This window comes from Buteo buteo, chromosome 9 (assembly GCF_964188355.1).
Source record: "Buteo buteo chromosome 9, bButBut1.hap1.1, whole genome shotgun sequence".
Lineage (NCBI taxonomy): Eukaryota > Metazoa > Chordata > Aves > Accipitriformes > Accipitridae > Buteo > Buteo buteo.
In genome coordinates, this window is record NC_134179.1 from 33,539,477 (window position 1) to 33,555,930 (window position 16,454).

General features: G+C 41.4%; 1 protein-coding gene across 2 annotated transcripts in view; it reads right to left on the minus strand.

Annotated features, from left to right (window-relative positions):
• UST (uronyl 2-sulfotransferase) overlaps nt 1–16,454 on the minus strand; it is a 174,062-nt gene that overhangs the window by 83,530 nt on the left and 74,078 nt on the right. For both annotated transcript variants that reach the window (XM_075036013.1, XM_075036014.1), the window contains exon 3: nt 7,407–7,562. In XM_075036013.1, the coding sequence (XP_074892114.1) occupies nt 7,407–7,562 (156 nt within the window). The remainder of the gene's footprint in view (nt 1–7,406; nt 7,563–16,454) is intronic.

The following is a 16,454-nucleotide window of genomic DNA, read 5'->3' on the forward strand; positions in this document are numbered from 1 at the left end:
AGGCATAAACTAAAAGAAAAATCTAACCCCTGCCTAAATCTGCATCAGAGCTTTGCAAGTGGTGGCTGCCCTCTGAAGACACTGGCTCTATTCAGCAGAATGCCAAAATGTAAAATGTCTGAAAATGTAACAGAAAGTGGGAGCTGAGCCAATGACCATTTTCATGTAATAATTGCCAACATTGCCAAAACACTTGATTGATTTGCCTGTTTAAATATAGAAATCAGCACTTGCTGTTCCTTTTACTGTTACAGCAAATTAAGAGTACAAATTAAATGGGCACTTTCAGAAAGATAAAGCTAAGTTCTAGTTCAGGCACATTCACACAATTTTAATTTTTTTTAAAAAAATAAATTAGTTAAATTTTCAGATCATTAAAATGGAATAACGTAAACAGCATATATTGAAGACTGCTCACTACGGATATGAGTATCTATGTTGTGTAAGCTGAGCTCTAGCTATGATCTAGGGGAAACTGAAAGTGTCTAATGGAGCATCATGCTAGAGAGTCGAGACATCCTGGTTAATTTTGTTCTCTTACTATTAATTTCCTAAGATTTCTTTTCAGATTTTCTGTCCTGTGCTCAAATGCAGGCTACATTATGGACACTGAACACAAATGCATTTGAAATGACAGTGTTTTTTTCCTTCTATTTCCCAGTTTCGATATACTGATATTTTGCCATGGTTTTTACACCGTGTGTCACATTTTACTGCTTCTCATCCATCTTTCGTTCTCCACTTTTTCCTAGGACACATAACCTGCCTTCTTCTTTCAGACAACACAAACTATAGCCATTTAACTTCTAGGACTGAGTAAAAAAATGCACACACTAATATGCTTTTCCCTACTTTTCTTCTGCCTTCAACAATTTTATATGCATACATGTACGATCAGCACTGAAGCAAACAGTTCAGGTTGTCTGCCTTCTCAGGATGGGCCTTCTCCTGTCAAACTAGTTGGAGTACATCAAGGCATATTAGGTATAGACCTTGTATACCAAGGCATATTAGTATATCAAGGTATATGACATCTGAGAAAGGCTGTAAACCCAAGGGTATGGAACATAAAGAAGAGGAGACCACCAAAAGAAAGACAATGTGAAAGGAAAAGAGAAACAAGAAAAAACAGAAAGAAGATGTGCGATTTAAAAAAAAAAAAAAAAAAAAAAAAAAAAAAAAAGAGGCAGGAAAGGAATAGCCCCCCTGCTTTAGTTAGTCGTATATGGACTCTGGACTGTTTGATTCAAATACCAACAGGTCTTTATACAGCTCCTTCAGTATGATATAAATGCTATGAGCAAGAAATTAATAAATCTGAAGAGCAGAGCTTGCCCAGGCCAGAATTAGAAAGCCCAGGAAACTTTGCAATAATTAGCACAAAATAATTGAGTATTGTTTGTTAATGCTCTGAAGAGACAAAGGCTTTCCTAGCAAACCAAGCAAGCCGACATTTCTTTAGGACTGGTAACTTTCTCTACCAAAAAATTATATTCATTCACCTTGCAGAATGAAACAAGGGGAGACTCTAGAGGCTGGGTATCAGGTGTCTCAATTGGCTTCTTTCTTTGGTTTTACACAGACAAGTTACAGAACTGAAATTCTCAGACCTGTATGAAGCTTTATGTTAAATTGACATTTTACGTGTGTTACTCGATCTGCATGAATGAAGGAAGGAAGATGGCAGAAGGAAGTTACTGGTATGGAATAAACACTCTATTCATGCCACTACGGTCACCACTATAATTTCACCTTGGAATAAATGAAAAACCACCATTAGAGTACAAATATGGAGATGTAAAGATAGTATACCCATACAAAGTAATCCCACTGAGTTTAAAAAGACAGGCAGCTTTAATAGAATACCACTAGATAAACGTATGTGTGGGTGTATGCGAGTGTTACAAAGTACCACGCAAGCCTCCCTTGCCCCTCAGCTCTCCCTGGGGCTGGTACCAATTTGCTGGTGCCAGGCAGATTGACATTACGCCACCACCACATTTCCCATTGCACTTCACCTGATGTCAGTGTCAGGCTCATGTCAGTCTGCTGCCGGACCAGCGCAGGCACTTCTGCCTCAAAAGCAAAGGGAGTCTGGAAAGAGGCATGGAGAGCAGGACAGCATCTGGCTCCTGGCTTTTTTTTAATCTCTTGCTACCAAACTCCATCTCTTGAGCTATGATAATAGCTTACTCCAAAGCAGACACAGAATTTTGTTTTGATTGAAAGTACCTTCATATTTAGACACTTAATGATCAACTGGACTTGTAAAAGCACATGTGGATAAAGCTACAATAGGCGTATGAACAAACAAGCAAAAAACATTCTTTTAAAAACCCTGCCAAAAGGGTAAGTAAGGCTCAACAGAAACAACACACAGATGTCAGGAGGGAAAAATAAGTAACTGTAATGGCTCACGGCCACATGCAAATTGTGGCCATATTTCCCATGGGCCTCTCTCTCTGATCCCACTGTGTTGAACTCATTTCAGTCGAACAAGCCAAATGTACTGCTCAGGAATACCTAGTGATCTGCCCCTCCTTTTAAAATGATGTTAAAAGAAAAAAAAAAAGTAAAGAAAAATCTTCCAATGTCTCCCAGAAGAGTAAGGTCTTTAGTGGTTGGTTGGTTGGTTTGTTTTGTTTGCCTTTTTTTCCACGATGATTATTGTTGAGGACCCACAGAGAGCAAGAGTGAACAGAGGAAAGCAAGTACCTTTGGATGGAACGAGTGATGAAGGAGAGAAACATACAAGCAGAGATGATCTAGGAGATGGTCTTAAACCAACCTAGGTTTGAAAAGAGATGAAAAGGCGCAAGCAGTAGAAGATAAAACTACCCTGGCAAACACTGTTAGGGGAGAGAGGAACCAGAACACATCCGTGTTTGAAGGGAGAAGCTGTAAAAATATCTGGAGGAATCCTGAAAGGAGCACATGCCCGCGAGGTTAAGGGCCCATCAAGAGCCATTCTTCTTTCTTGCTGCTGCCCACGCTCTCCTGTGGGAGTTAGGCTCTTTCAGTGAAACAGTGCTGAAAAAGACAGTTATTTGCTTTTGAAATGAACTGAATTGCACCAGAGCGTTAATGCTGCTAAACAAGGATGGAGGCAGTGGGAAATGCCAGGACACGAAGAGCGTGCGGGGAGAGGCAGGCAGCAGCACCCTGTGCCCGTGTGCTCAGCGGAGCCCACGGCACGGTCCAGCCACATCAGCTCCACGGCCGGGCAAAGGAGAACCCAAAGCACTGGGTGCGCTCTGCTTCTCCAGCAAAGGGGAGCGTGCACACCGCAGGACAGGAGCCTGCAGAGATGCTAAACCACAGCAAGCAGTTGCGAAGACCTCTGTGGTGTGGTCAACACATTTGCTGTCGTTCCAGCCCTCCCCCGCAAACACCAATTAATTGGAAGGAGCAGAGCCTTTAGGCTAAATGCTGATTTGCTCCCTAGCGTAACATCTTTCTATCAACTGTGACTCCTTGATCAAGCTTTTATTTTAAATTTTTCCCCAAAATTCATTTTCTGCGCTGACTTTTAAATAGGACCTTTAAAGAAGACCAGATCTGCAAACAGAGGCAATCCTGTAAATCACAAGCTATTTTTGAACCTTAAAGCCCACCTGAGCAAGAACACCAAGAGGCAATACTCCAAGGGGAAAGGTTTTTTCCTTAGTCTACTGTCCTACACTACCAATGTGGGATCTCAGTTGGCTGTACGGCAGAAATCAAACTGTACTGGCTCAGCATCATCTGTGTATTTGTACTCGGCTGTTGCTGCACTGTAAATAACAATCCAGCAGATGGCACAGTGAAATGACTGACAGAGACTGGATGGGGCCCTCCCCGAAAAGCGAGAAACGTGGAGGATGGCTTTGCTCCAGTCACAGCCTTGCTCCTGCACAAAATCTCAACCCAGGCTTCTGAGAGAGGACACCTTCTTCCCCTCTTCTGGAAACAGCCAGCCCGCCACGCTAACTGCTCAGAGCAGTCCTGTTTGGTTTGAGATTTGCAATAAGTAAAATCTACTGGGAACAAAAAGAAATAATCAGATAATAAGCCTGCACAGACAACAGCCAAAATGTTACTACTTTTTTTAAGCTGCTGTATTTCACTGGGAGAATTCGAGGTCAAAATGTATAAAAATGGTGAGGCAACTGGGATTTTTCAAGTGAGGTCAGCTGGATCACACGATGGTCTCCACTATCATCGATACAAATTGAACAACAAGAAAAATCTCTGTCTGTCTTGTGAGTTCTTTACCTTTTTCTACTGTTTTCAGTCTGTACTGAAGGCATGTAGGGTCCAGGAGGCACAAGTATCTACAGGTATTTGGTATATCACTTTCATCTCGGTATTCATTTCAATAAACAACTCGCAACTCACAGGAATGAGACTAGATCTTCATTTTCAGCTCTCAAAAATTTGGAATGGTTTCAAGAATTTCTGCAGCTCCCCAAGCTGCTATGACCAATTTTCTATCTTCAAAAGAATTTAAGAAAAATTAGTGATGGATTTTTAGTGTGTTAAACTGGAATTATATATAAAGCTGGCTGTAAAGCCATAAGGATGGGCAGTAGAAGGAAATGATATGAAGATAAACTATCAGTTACTCCCATAGGTGATTGGTATTTGTATATCTATTAGCATACTCATTCTTACTTCTCTGAATGCAAAAAAAATGGGGGGGAAAGAAGTCAGGGAAGGGGAAGAATTCATTTTGCAACAGTTTGCGTGTCATTTTAAAGCCACATCAATTAGACTGACTTTGTATACATGAATACTACATATTATTTTCTGTATTTAATTTACTTGGAAATATTATAGCAAATGGTAAGGCACAGATTAACTCATCTGTTTCTAGAACTCACTCCCTTATGCCCATAGATGTTCAAAGGCTGCAATTCTAATTGCTGGCAGGCTCACATAATTTGGGAAAATTTCTTAGTAGGACAGAGACTGGTAAAAGGCAAGGAGAATATGGATTCCAGTTATGTGCAATCCCTGCAGTCATTAAGAACACCTACGTGCTTAACTTTATTTAACCACAGCAGACTGCATAAGCTAAATATTTACAGAAAAGTCTTGGCTGGATCAGGGCTTTAACCAAACACAGGACAGACAAATGACAGAAGGAAGAGAGACGTATCATCTTGAGTGAGAAGCCCATGCTCACGCTGGGAGCCTACAGCCCAGCCCAGCTCTCTTTTCTCTCATTCCAATGCCTGGAGCCTGAGACCATCCATTCTCTTAACTTCCTCTTGTGTACACCACATTAAAGGTGAGAGAAATAATTTATTTTTTCATATTCTGCTCATAAAAAATGAGAAGACAACTAAAAATACTTTGAACAACAGAACTGTTACTGTCTCCAGGCATGTTTCCTGGCGATCAAAGGCACTCTTCAGCAAAAGTACTCATTAAATTATGAACCTATTGTAACTACGTAAATTAGCCATAAATTAAAGAGAGTCAAGTTATAGTAGGGCAATCTATAGAGTAAATCATCAGCTCTGTAGCAATACATCCAGCACCATCTGTGTTCCAGCACATTCTCTGTCTAGTAACCCAACAGCTTCTGAAGTGCAAAAAGCAATGCAGGTATTAATTCTCCGTCAGCATTTTGGTTGCATCAAAAGTAAGTCTGGGCCTCTCTGGAATCTCCACATGCTGGACTAAAGCACCGAAGACTGTTGAGATGCGATCTTGTAGCACGTTTAACAAAGGACAATCCACCTACCAGAGGAAGGCAGAGCAGAACTGAAACAAAGTAGACGATGAGGGTGAAAGCTGGTGTTTATTAATACCTGAAAGGTTTTTAGGTTTTATGATGCATCTCCCAATCAGCAATGAAACTCAGTGAAGGACATAGTTAAAACAAAACCCAAACAGCCCCAAACACAAAAGCAGTCATATCCACAGAAATCCCTTATCCCATATCCAACAGTTAAGCAGAAAAACTAACCAGGCAGGCTCTGTAGCACAGCATAGTTTGACCCCGACCCGACGGGACCATTTTGCGAACTCCCCAGCCTCCACGGAGCTGCCGGCGGAATACACAGAGGGATGCTGCGGCAGCTGCAGCCCAGGGCTCTGCCCCTTCCCTCGGCCACAGGCAGGGGCAGTGGGGGCACCACTGTCCTCCCCCCCAGCCTTTCACTGGGGTGTCGCACCCAGCCGTGCACAGAAGCCTTTGGGCTGGCACGGCAGCCCTGGCCAGCTGGTCCCCGCCTCGCGCTGAACTTGGGTGCATGCGAGGTTAGGTGAGGCGGCTGCCGGTGGGACCCCGATGGCCACCTTGGAAGGGAGGAGGTGCTCTTAGACCTGCAGGAGCAATACGTGCTCCCAAATTTCCATTTGGAATGAACTGCTGCATCTAAAATAACAAAAACAAGCTACAAATAAACCACCCCCAAACACAGCACAACGTCAGTGGCAGGCCCAGGTTCGTATTTTGATCATCACATACATCCTTTTGTGGTTTGCAGGCTCCTATTCCTAGCAGTGACACAGGCATTTACCTGATCAGCAGATCAAAATAGCAACTGTGGGCAACGTGTGCTGCAGTCACGTGTACAGCATCTGACTACATCCGTACACTTTGGAGTCTGAGGTTTTTTTGTATTACTTGCAGCAATACCTACTGATGGCAGCGATACTCACAGAGGGCACGTGGTTATGCTAAATACAAGGGAATTTAAATAACTGGATCTTTTGTGGAATCAAAGCTGCAAAAATAATGCCCTCTACAACTGTAAGGGAACATGAAAAGGCGTGTCCTGGTAAAGAGGTTTCATGTGGTATTTTTACTTGCTTTAGTGAGGGTTGTGCGATAACATGAAAAAGGCAGATGAGCAAGAGGCTAAGATAGGATCAGCGGCATGTCAGATTATAGCAACATGTGTTAGCATGGCCCTGGGAAACAACTTTTTGAAGCAAGTGATTATTAGAAGTGAATTAAGAAAGTGAGCTAAAAAAACCCTGTTGGCCATTATTTACTCCTGCTCTGCTTAAGGAGACCCAAGCTATGTCTGAATAAGCTGGTCTGCTTATATGATAAATGGCTGTGCCCTGCAGATACATTAATACAGGTCCCAGAAGCTGTTAGCACTTAACTTCACTTGTACTAACCCTTCTTGCCCCACTGCTGGACTAACTGCTAGGCTGACTAAATTCAAGACCTGGCTCACTGGAAGTTAGTTTTTCTGGTTAGCTTCCACATGATGTTGCTCTTGGCTCTACCATCCATCACTCCTATTAACTGAAGCCACTTAGAGGATGATGAATTCTGGCTGATTACTCAGGTCAAAGTAGCGTACACGATTCAATACTATTTCTGCTAGCATATGCCTTTATTTCTCAGTTTCACAAACATAATAAGTAAACAGGATCTAAGATGAGCAGGAGTATCTTACCTGTTCATTTTTGGTCAGTCTTGTTTTGTTATGGATGTCAGATGTAACTAGGTTGAATCCATGTTTCTCTGATAAAATTCTCAAAAGCAAAACCACAGTTCGACTCCCACACTTTCCAACTCTGTTGTAGACCACCTGGCTGGGGAAAGGAAGCACCTAAATAAAGAGTGAAAAAAATGGAGTTAGTATATTGGTATTTTTGTCTCTGTGTACCTCTGAATCACAGCATGTTTTGACCATAAGCCAACAGATACATACAGGAGAATTTTTAGGGCCCTGCCCAGGTCGGAAGCATTCACTTCCACCAGCAAGCTAGAAGCTCTTTAGAATAGAAACACATGGCTCAGGAGGTGGCAAGCTGAGACTTCCCCACCATGATCCAGTTTAATGTAACAGTGCAGATTGGTAGCTACTCCAGAAACACTAAGCCACTGCTGGTATCTTCTAGTGAAGATGATGATGGGCTTAAACTTGCTGCTTGTAACCTCAATGCAAATATAGTCAGCTTTATTTGGCTGCCTCCCATACAAAGAATGAAGAGGAGTGAATTTGCACTACAGTTTGGCAACTCCAAGTGAAGTTGACATAACGCAAGAGGAATGCTCGAATTGCAAAACTTCAGCTTAAAAAGAAAAAAACCAAAACCAAACAACCACCTATTGTATAGAGTTAAAATTAATCAACTATTTCAATTTCAAATATAAACATGAATCTTCCAAAGAGACTCAGAGAGCAAATCATGCCTCTGGCTAGGTGTCTACTTGTGGAATAAACAATGCTGGTGCCACAGGTGGCCTGGAGGCAAACTGGCACAGTCTGGTCACCTCTGTACAGATAATGTTCACTAAACCTCAAAACAAAACAGCCACATCCAACTTGCCCACTGGGAACAGTCTCCAGGCCACGCTAACTCTTGCACCATGCTCTCCTCCCCAGGAAACCAGAACAAGCGCATAGTAATTCAGTGTCCTGAAGCGCATTGGATGCAGTCTTGTTTGTCCCTGGACAATGCCCATGGGCTGTTCTTTCAGTAAAAGGCATTCTGAAGTCACACTATCACACTAGACAAGTATTTGGTGTATAGCATATAGCAGCAGCATCTGGTAATATAGGCCAAGAGGCATCTGTTTTCAAGCCTTCTGAATTGGCTAACATAGGAGCTCACAGTTTCATCCACAGCAGTGCATATATAGCACTCACTTATGGAAAGCTCATTTTTCTATTAAGACGATGGCACTAAATGTTTCCTGACACAGGGCCTGCACCCAGGCTCCAGGCAATGTGTTTAGCGCAAGGAACAGTTCACATGCCAAAGTGATGGTGTGTATCAACCTGTAGTTAGTTCTGCTGTTGATGCAATCACATCCTCCCAGCAGAAAGATTTCTAACATAAAAGCAGTCAGATGAGGCACATGGGCTTCTGGCACTTCTCATGGTATTTGAACAGCTAATAGATCTTCATCAGGGAAGCAAAATGATTCCTCAGGCAACCCTTCAGATTACTTTCAAAGAGGAGAGGACTGCAAACTAGAATAAAAGAAAATAAAAGGAAAAATCTGGATTCCCTTACATATAAAGGGAACATACTGGCACTTTGCTATCAAGGTTACACTTCATGACCAAAAGAACATTACTGTTGTTACTGGTTGCAATGTTTAGGATATCCTTCACTGCAACATAAACATGGAAGCTGTCATTCTCCAGATTACCTGGGGAAGGGGTAGGTATTTGGTGGTCGTGGCCTCAGTTAAGCCTTCCAAGTTCCAGGACACCACATCTGCTGATTCAGCAAGTAAACACGGGCCTCCCAAGGCTCATACAAAACCCACATTACACACCAAGTCTTACTATTTTGTAATATTTTTCTAGTTTTCTATGAGAAACCTAGCCCCCTTATTCCTTATCAATCTTTCCTTTAGAAGCCTTGCTTCCTATGAAATGCAAAATCCCAGCCTCAATGATCAGAGAACTCCAAAGGTGATGAATTTAACATCTCTATGCTACAGCTGTAGCTAACCTTTTCCAAAACAACCGCTAATGATATCTGAAAGGTTAACATCTGAACACATATTATTATGTTGATTATAACACTAGGGACACCATCATCAAAGTTTTTCCTCATGCAAGAACACATACGAGCCATATTCTGGATTGTCCCCTTTTTGATTCATTACTTCGTTTAACAAAAACCAGCATCAGTATTTGCCACAGCCCTTCCACACTATCCACACAACAACTACCTTGTGGAAGTTTCTCCTCTGCTCAGACATACACTTTTGGCATACTTTGCTGTGTAAGTATGTGAAAGTCTTCAAGAGAAATGCTAAGTAGATGCTGACAAATGCCAGCGAAGGAGCAAGAGCATATGTAGCATTTGTTTGCCTAGCATCCTGGAATTGTGATAAATGACTGGAGTTTGTAGGGCTAAGGAAATGTTTAAAAATGCTTCATAATTATTAACTGGTTTATTTTCATAGCAAAGTTGCACTTTGCAATATAGAGTGCAAAATTTTTTCTTCATTGGTACACTTCAAGCAGAATTTTGCTGCACCCAGATTACATTCAAGTTCTAATTAAATCCCTGACTTGATTAGCCAGTAATCTTGGGTGAATCTTATTACTATCATTCTTTAAAAATGAAAAAAAATTAAAGCAGGCCTTTGTAAAGTCTCTATTCTGTGCAAACAACTCTACCAGCTAAAATAATGACAGTTGCTACCAAGCTTGGCCAGTTCTCACCTTTGTTTCTGAAATTCACCTTCCCACATAGCACAACTCTGTTCTGCACACAGATGATAACCATGGCAACTTCCAAAAGAATCCATAAGCAAATACTCACTGCAGACAGAGAAAACTGAAATAAAGGGCTATTATTTTCAGACAACTGTTTAGCTTAAATGAGGCCAATATATCAATGCCTTGATTCAGTAAACATCTGAATGCACTTAGGTAAAATAGGACAAGATTCAAGATAAACGCAACAGCTCAAAGCTCACTTCAGAAGAACACAGTCATTAATGGTAATCAAAACTTCACTTGCAGCACTGCTGAATGTGGCTAGCTTTAGGGATGTACCGCTGAAGCTTTGCTCATGTTTCATCTGTTTACGTCACTATTCCACTTAAACACCTAAACACCCCAGAGGGTGTGCCCAGTGCACAAAGCCATGCAATACACAGGCTTTTGGTAAATAAGCAACTATTTGTTTAATGTGACCAGTTCCCTCAGGATGCTGCAAATCTGCTTTGTGCATTTTAGCAAATGTCTAAGTAATTTCTTAGAAGAAATACTTCTTCCAGAAACCTGAGCTTGTATCAGGCAAATCTAGAAATGCAAGAAATTGAAAACTTTTTCAGAGAGCAACTTCTTTCTTTTCCCCCACCGATACTCACAACAGACTCAGACAACATAAGAGATGGTGGCAGAGGAGTCACTTGAAAAGAAGGCTCTTATTATATTAGCGGAAACAAGATGGGAAACAGCAGCTGGAGGTTCACAAAACACTAATTGGATTACATTTTATTTACAATGAGAGTATGTATCATGTAGACTGACTAACTGCTGAGGTGATGCTCTGGCAACATGATATCCATGTAACAATATACACAACTTCAAAATAATTACAGAGTGACTTTATTGAGCACTGCATCAAAGCCCAGATGTAATATAAACAATTCAAACATGTAATTCACTTTGGAGTTAAATGAATTAGTACTTACAGCTATAAAAAAAGTAAACCTCACAGTATAATTACAACAGCTCTCCCCAAGGGTGTGGAAAGTTACATAACAATTCACTTGTCAGTTCAAACTGAGGTTTTTTTCCTTTTGTTCCACAGTTAAAGATGTCAAGAACCATTGTGAATGAAATCGAGAAGAAAAAGCAAGTCTAACCCAAAATGAATTTGCATTATGGACGACGACTGTCAAGTAGTTCAGCAGGATAGGTCTGCCAGTCTCAGGGGGGGAGCCCTTTCTCAGATAGCCTGACAAAAGCGCAGACTTCCATCTTCAGTGGTGGCTTTGTCTCCAGGTAAACCTTTGCATCATTTAATGAAAATTAGGCTGGATAATTACTTGCAGTGCGAACGATTTAGGGATCCACCCAAGGGCCTAAATAATTCCACTTTTACTGAGCCAAATCCAGTATAATTTTGCTCATTTGCCAAAAATTTCCCAGCCCAGGTACAATTTGCCCAGACAAATAACTCATGTCAGAGATACATGTTCCCAGAAAACAATCCATTATCTTCACAACTTCTGCAAAAAGTGACCCCTGTCCTTACTCATGAAAGGGGCCAGAAGTGGGTGCCAGAACTGGCTTCTCCTTTCTGAGCAGACACTAACCTGCAGTCAGATAGCACTCCATGTTTACCAGGTGAATGAGGGCAACCAACACAGACAGAACTGGGAAGATCCTGAAAGCAATGTAATATTTTCTGATGTCACACATCTCTATATAGCATCACATTTTCCCAGTGCAACCTCTCAATTTTTTTCCTGTCCAAGTGAGACAGAGTTGTAAGAATTCAAAAAACAGCTTACTGGGTCAAAGGAATAGCCCATTTGGCTTGTGAATGGTGGAAAGTGCTCATTAGGCACCTGCAAACTTGAGTGCTGTCAGCAGTCCACTTCTCTCTAGCACCTCTCCTCCTCCTCCAATGCCCCCAAAGATTGCATATGGGATGTTAGAAGGCACATCCTTGCCTGTTGCGTGAAAAACTTCTTACACAACCTGCTATACCAACAAATTCCAGAATTTAGTTACCCACCATGCATTTCATTTTTAGCTCATCTTCTACCATTTCCAGAGAATAACCACTCTCACATTGTGGGTTACATGAATACAGATCAGATAATTCAATCACGTGCTTTGAGATCTTCCTAGATCCATTGGATGCCTCTTTTTAATTGAGGTTTGTCACAAGCCTGCCACAGCCTATTTAAAGACAAACTCTAAGGCCACTAAGAGATAACGTATTGCAAACCTAACTTCAGGAACTGCTGCACAAAATCACATTCCAAACAAATATCAACTTATTCTTACTCTTAAAGCAATTATAATGAAGAATTGCTAACACAAAGATAGGTCAGCAGAAAACATGACTGAAAGATGAAAAAGAGAGAAAACAAAATAAATCACTAGTTAGCCTCCTTCTTCCCCAGCTAAACCACACAGATTCAGTTATGTCAACATCCACCTGTAGAGTGTAGTGACACTGGACAGAGACAAGCTTTTGGAATTAACCAACTCTGAAGCACACCAGACAGCATGATCTCCTCTATGGGTCACTGAAAATACACTAGAAACCACAAGAAAGGTAAGGGTGAAATTTGTTTGTTTTCAAAGTTTGAAAGCCATATAGCTGCAGTGGAGCACTGAAAATAAGGCAGAAGACGAAACAGAAGTCTCTTCTGTTGCATTTTCATTGAGCAACTAATTTAATTGAAAAAGGATGACTTCCCCCCCCCCGCCCCGCTCCCCTGCCCCAAACAATGTATTTCATCTGTTTAGCAGCTGACAAATTTGGAAGAGTAAGTTAAAATGTGTTCTCTAATGATTCAACATCCCTAAGTACCAAAATAAATTGGAAACATAAGCATAGAGCACAAACAGCAAAAGGAGACTGGTTGTAGAGACAGTCCTCAAACTTCTTAAGACTGAAGAAAAGCATTACTATGAAGTGTCCGCCAAAGCTAATGGTTCCTGATGTGTCCCACAAACCAGATCTGTATAGCCAATATGAAAACTTTTAAGAATTTTTCTGTGAAGTACTGCACCCGTACAAATTTAAAAAGAGCTCAGTCCAAAGCATATTAAGTCTCCCTGTTAAGTCTCAGATCAGGTCCTATTACAACATACTATGCCTATACATACAGCAAATGGAAACTATGATAATATCAATAGCAACCTGGGAAAATTACAAAGAAAAGGTCAAAGATCAAGTCTTCAAAATTTTGGCCACATCCTGTCAACATATTTCATTTTGCTCCTTTTATTACCTTACACTTGATTTACCTTCCTATAACAGCAGCTCACAGCTGAACAACTACTTCTGCCAATCTGTTGCACAAGATTGCCTGCCAAACAGAGTGCAGAACCAGGTTTATTTCAGGTACGTGAAGTTACAGCCATGTTCAAATCCAGTACATGTATGCAAAGACTCAAGGAGGTTGGTAAAGAGCAGATGCTCTGTTCACTCAGCAGTTTCAGGTGGTCACTGATGTTAGGCAGCCTCTGGAGGCGTGAGCAGGACTCCTGGCTCTCATCGCTCAGCAACACTTGCTGCACGCAAGTGCTGGCATCTCTGGCTCCTCTCAGGAATGAAGGAAGTGAGAGGGAATCACCCTACCAAACAGATAATTGCCTGGGGAGGGGGTTACAACCAACACCTGCTAGATTAATCAAATCCTTTCCTTTCACCGTTTCTTAACGTAGCACGCTTTTCAACCTCCTCTTCATTCTTCTTTCCTCTGTAGTTTGCAACTTGTTCACTTCTTCTGGGACCAAAATTAGATATAGTGCTGTATCTTGTCACCGTAGTGCCAAGGAGAACTGAACAGTTATCCTTCCTATCTTGCAGATGTCCCTTTTTAATATATCTCAGGATGGCATTTAGAAGAATCAAAGCATATGGGACTGTTGCTAGTATAGAGAGGGGTGCAGAACAGAAAGACATCACTCTTTTTCTTTACCCTATATGAGTGTATGCAAATTACAACAGAAAAAGAACAGGAAGACCTTCATTAGTTTTCAGTTGAAAAGCAGTATTTTCATCTCTTCTAAAGTTCATCACATTGTGGAAGTTGCCTTACTGGTATGCACTTATCTCATAACAAGATAAAGGAGATAAATGATGTAAGGACACAGTTCACTGATGCTGGTATTCATTGAGGGAACTAGCATGAATTCAGGTAGGTTAAGAATTTTGGTGTCACTTTAATTACCCAGTTTTCCACTGGAAGGTTTTCCACATAATATCAAAAAACCCTTAAGCTGCAGAATTTGTGCAAGCCAGATTTTAACTCCAAATCAGCTTCATTTTATATGTATATATGTATTGGAATTGTAGGTTTAAAACTACTTTTTTTCCTCCTGAGCCCAGGGTTTTGTACACTCTGTGATGTGCTCAGAACACACTGGCACAGTTATTCTCTGTTTAAGTAGTAAATCCTATCCCATCCAACCCACATGTTTATATTGGATACTTACAAAATGAGAGATATTAAGTAGCTAAGCCTGGGTTTAAAACTTTTTATAATACATCATGGCACTAGTGTTCCCTTAAGTAACCTAACTACCTTACACTAGTTCCTAGCCTTCCAATGCAATATTCATGAATTCACCCTGGGAGCCAATAATACTGGATTTGAATGTGGTGAGTGGTAGACTAAATAATGTATTCCTCTGTATGCACTTGTCTTTCTTCACATTAAGGTTTAACCCTTTTGTACTGATTGTGGTTGACTATCTATTAGGCTGCAGCTAGCGCAACCACTCATGGTTTCTCCATTGCCAAGGCTCTGTCATACTGTGTTTCAGTTTGCCCTCCTGCCTTTTACTTTAGGCCCCCTTCAGTAGTTTCACTTTTTATTTTAACATCTTCAGCATGCTTGTCTTTCCCACTGCACTTTGCACAGGCACTTTATAAGTCAATTGCAGTATGAAATAGAGGTGGTTTATAGCTGTAACTAGATTTTAATTAGTAAAACAGGCCAGTTCTGCTGGACTGTAACCCACACGTTCATTACTGATGAGCTGGCTCCGCCGTGTTCTTGCTCTGCATGCTCAGAGGAACAAAAAAAGGACTGAATTTCCATCACTGCTTCTGCAAGTAAGAGATTTAAATCTAGTTCCTGATAACATGTCACCACCTGGAAGAAGCAATGCCAAGAAGCACCTACAGGAAGGACAACATGCTGCTGGCCAACTCTTCCAGCAGAGCCAGAACACAGCAGAAATCCCAGTATCATCTAAAATTACTCAAAGGCCCAGAATACCTTCCCTGACTGACCACGGTCCATGTCCAAGTCACAAGTGGATCCTGTGGTGTTGGAGATGACACGTCGGAGGCAATAATGGATGAGGCCCAGCATCAAGTGCTCCCATCTCACCCTTCTGCAATCTGAAATGATTGATCTGGCTTGCTCAGGCAAACCAAACCTCATTCCTGCTGACCAAGGCAGGGTTCCTTTCCATTTCAATGGAGGGAGCTTCTCCCTGCATCTACTCAAAATTCCCAATGGTGCCAGCAGCAAAGGCCTCCACACTCCGCCAGGACACCGGGGTGTCATGGGTGCTGTCCCGAGAATTACTTATTTATACCTGCACTGCCCTATCCTTACATTACCTGCCCAAAGCCCTCCTTCACCTGAATTACCATGATACCACCACTCTCACACAGACCCCTTCAGCCCAGTCAAGACACCCTGTCCCCTTTGACTCTACTGTTGACCACTCATAGGCAAGTCTACAATCTCATTTTTGATTAGAGCTCACAGCCCTTATTAGAGTACTTCAGCACTATTTACTGTTTCCTGAACTACACTTGATAGTTTTGTAAAGCCCGAGTAGAAGACTGCCAGGACCTACCAGCTCTTCTTCAAAATCATGAAGCTTTCAAAATAATACTAGAATTCTTATTTGTTTTTGGGGTTTTTTTTCAGTTTTGCAAGCCTCTACAGCATCCCAAGTTCCATGTTTTCAAGTTTTTTTCTTCAAACATCGTACATAGAAAAAACCCTTTTTTTCAGGCCAACTGAGATTCTTTCAGAACTGTTTAATACTAACAGTCCAGGATTTAAGTACAGCATCAACAAATATAAGACTGGTGGTAAAATCACGAGTGTTACTCAACTGAGTCACAAGGTTTAGCAACATCAACCGAATCAGTTTATCACGCTAGCCCTATCCAGAATGGCAGATTTTTGTTTTTCCACTGAAGGTTTAGGTCATCCAGACCCAGCTGTAATTGGACTTCAGCATTATAATCCATCACTTCCTAATAAAAAGATAATGCAAGCAGCCATGATTGAGTGGTTGTGGTGG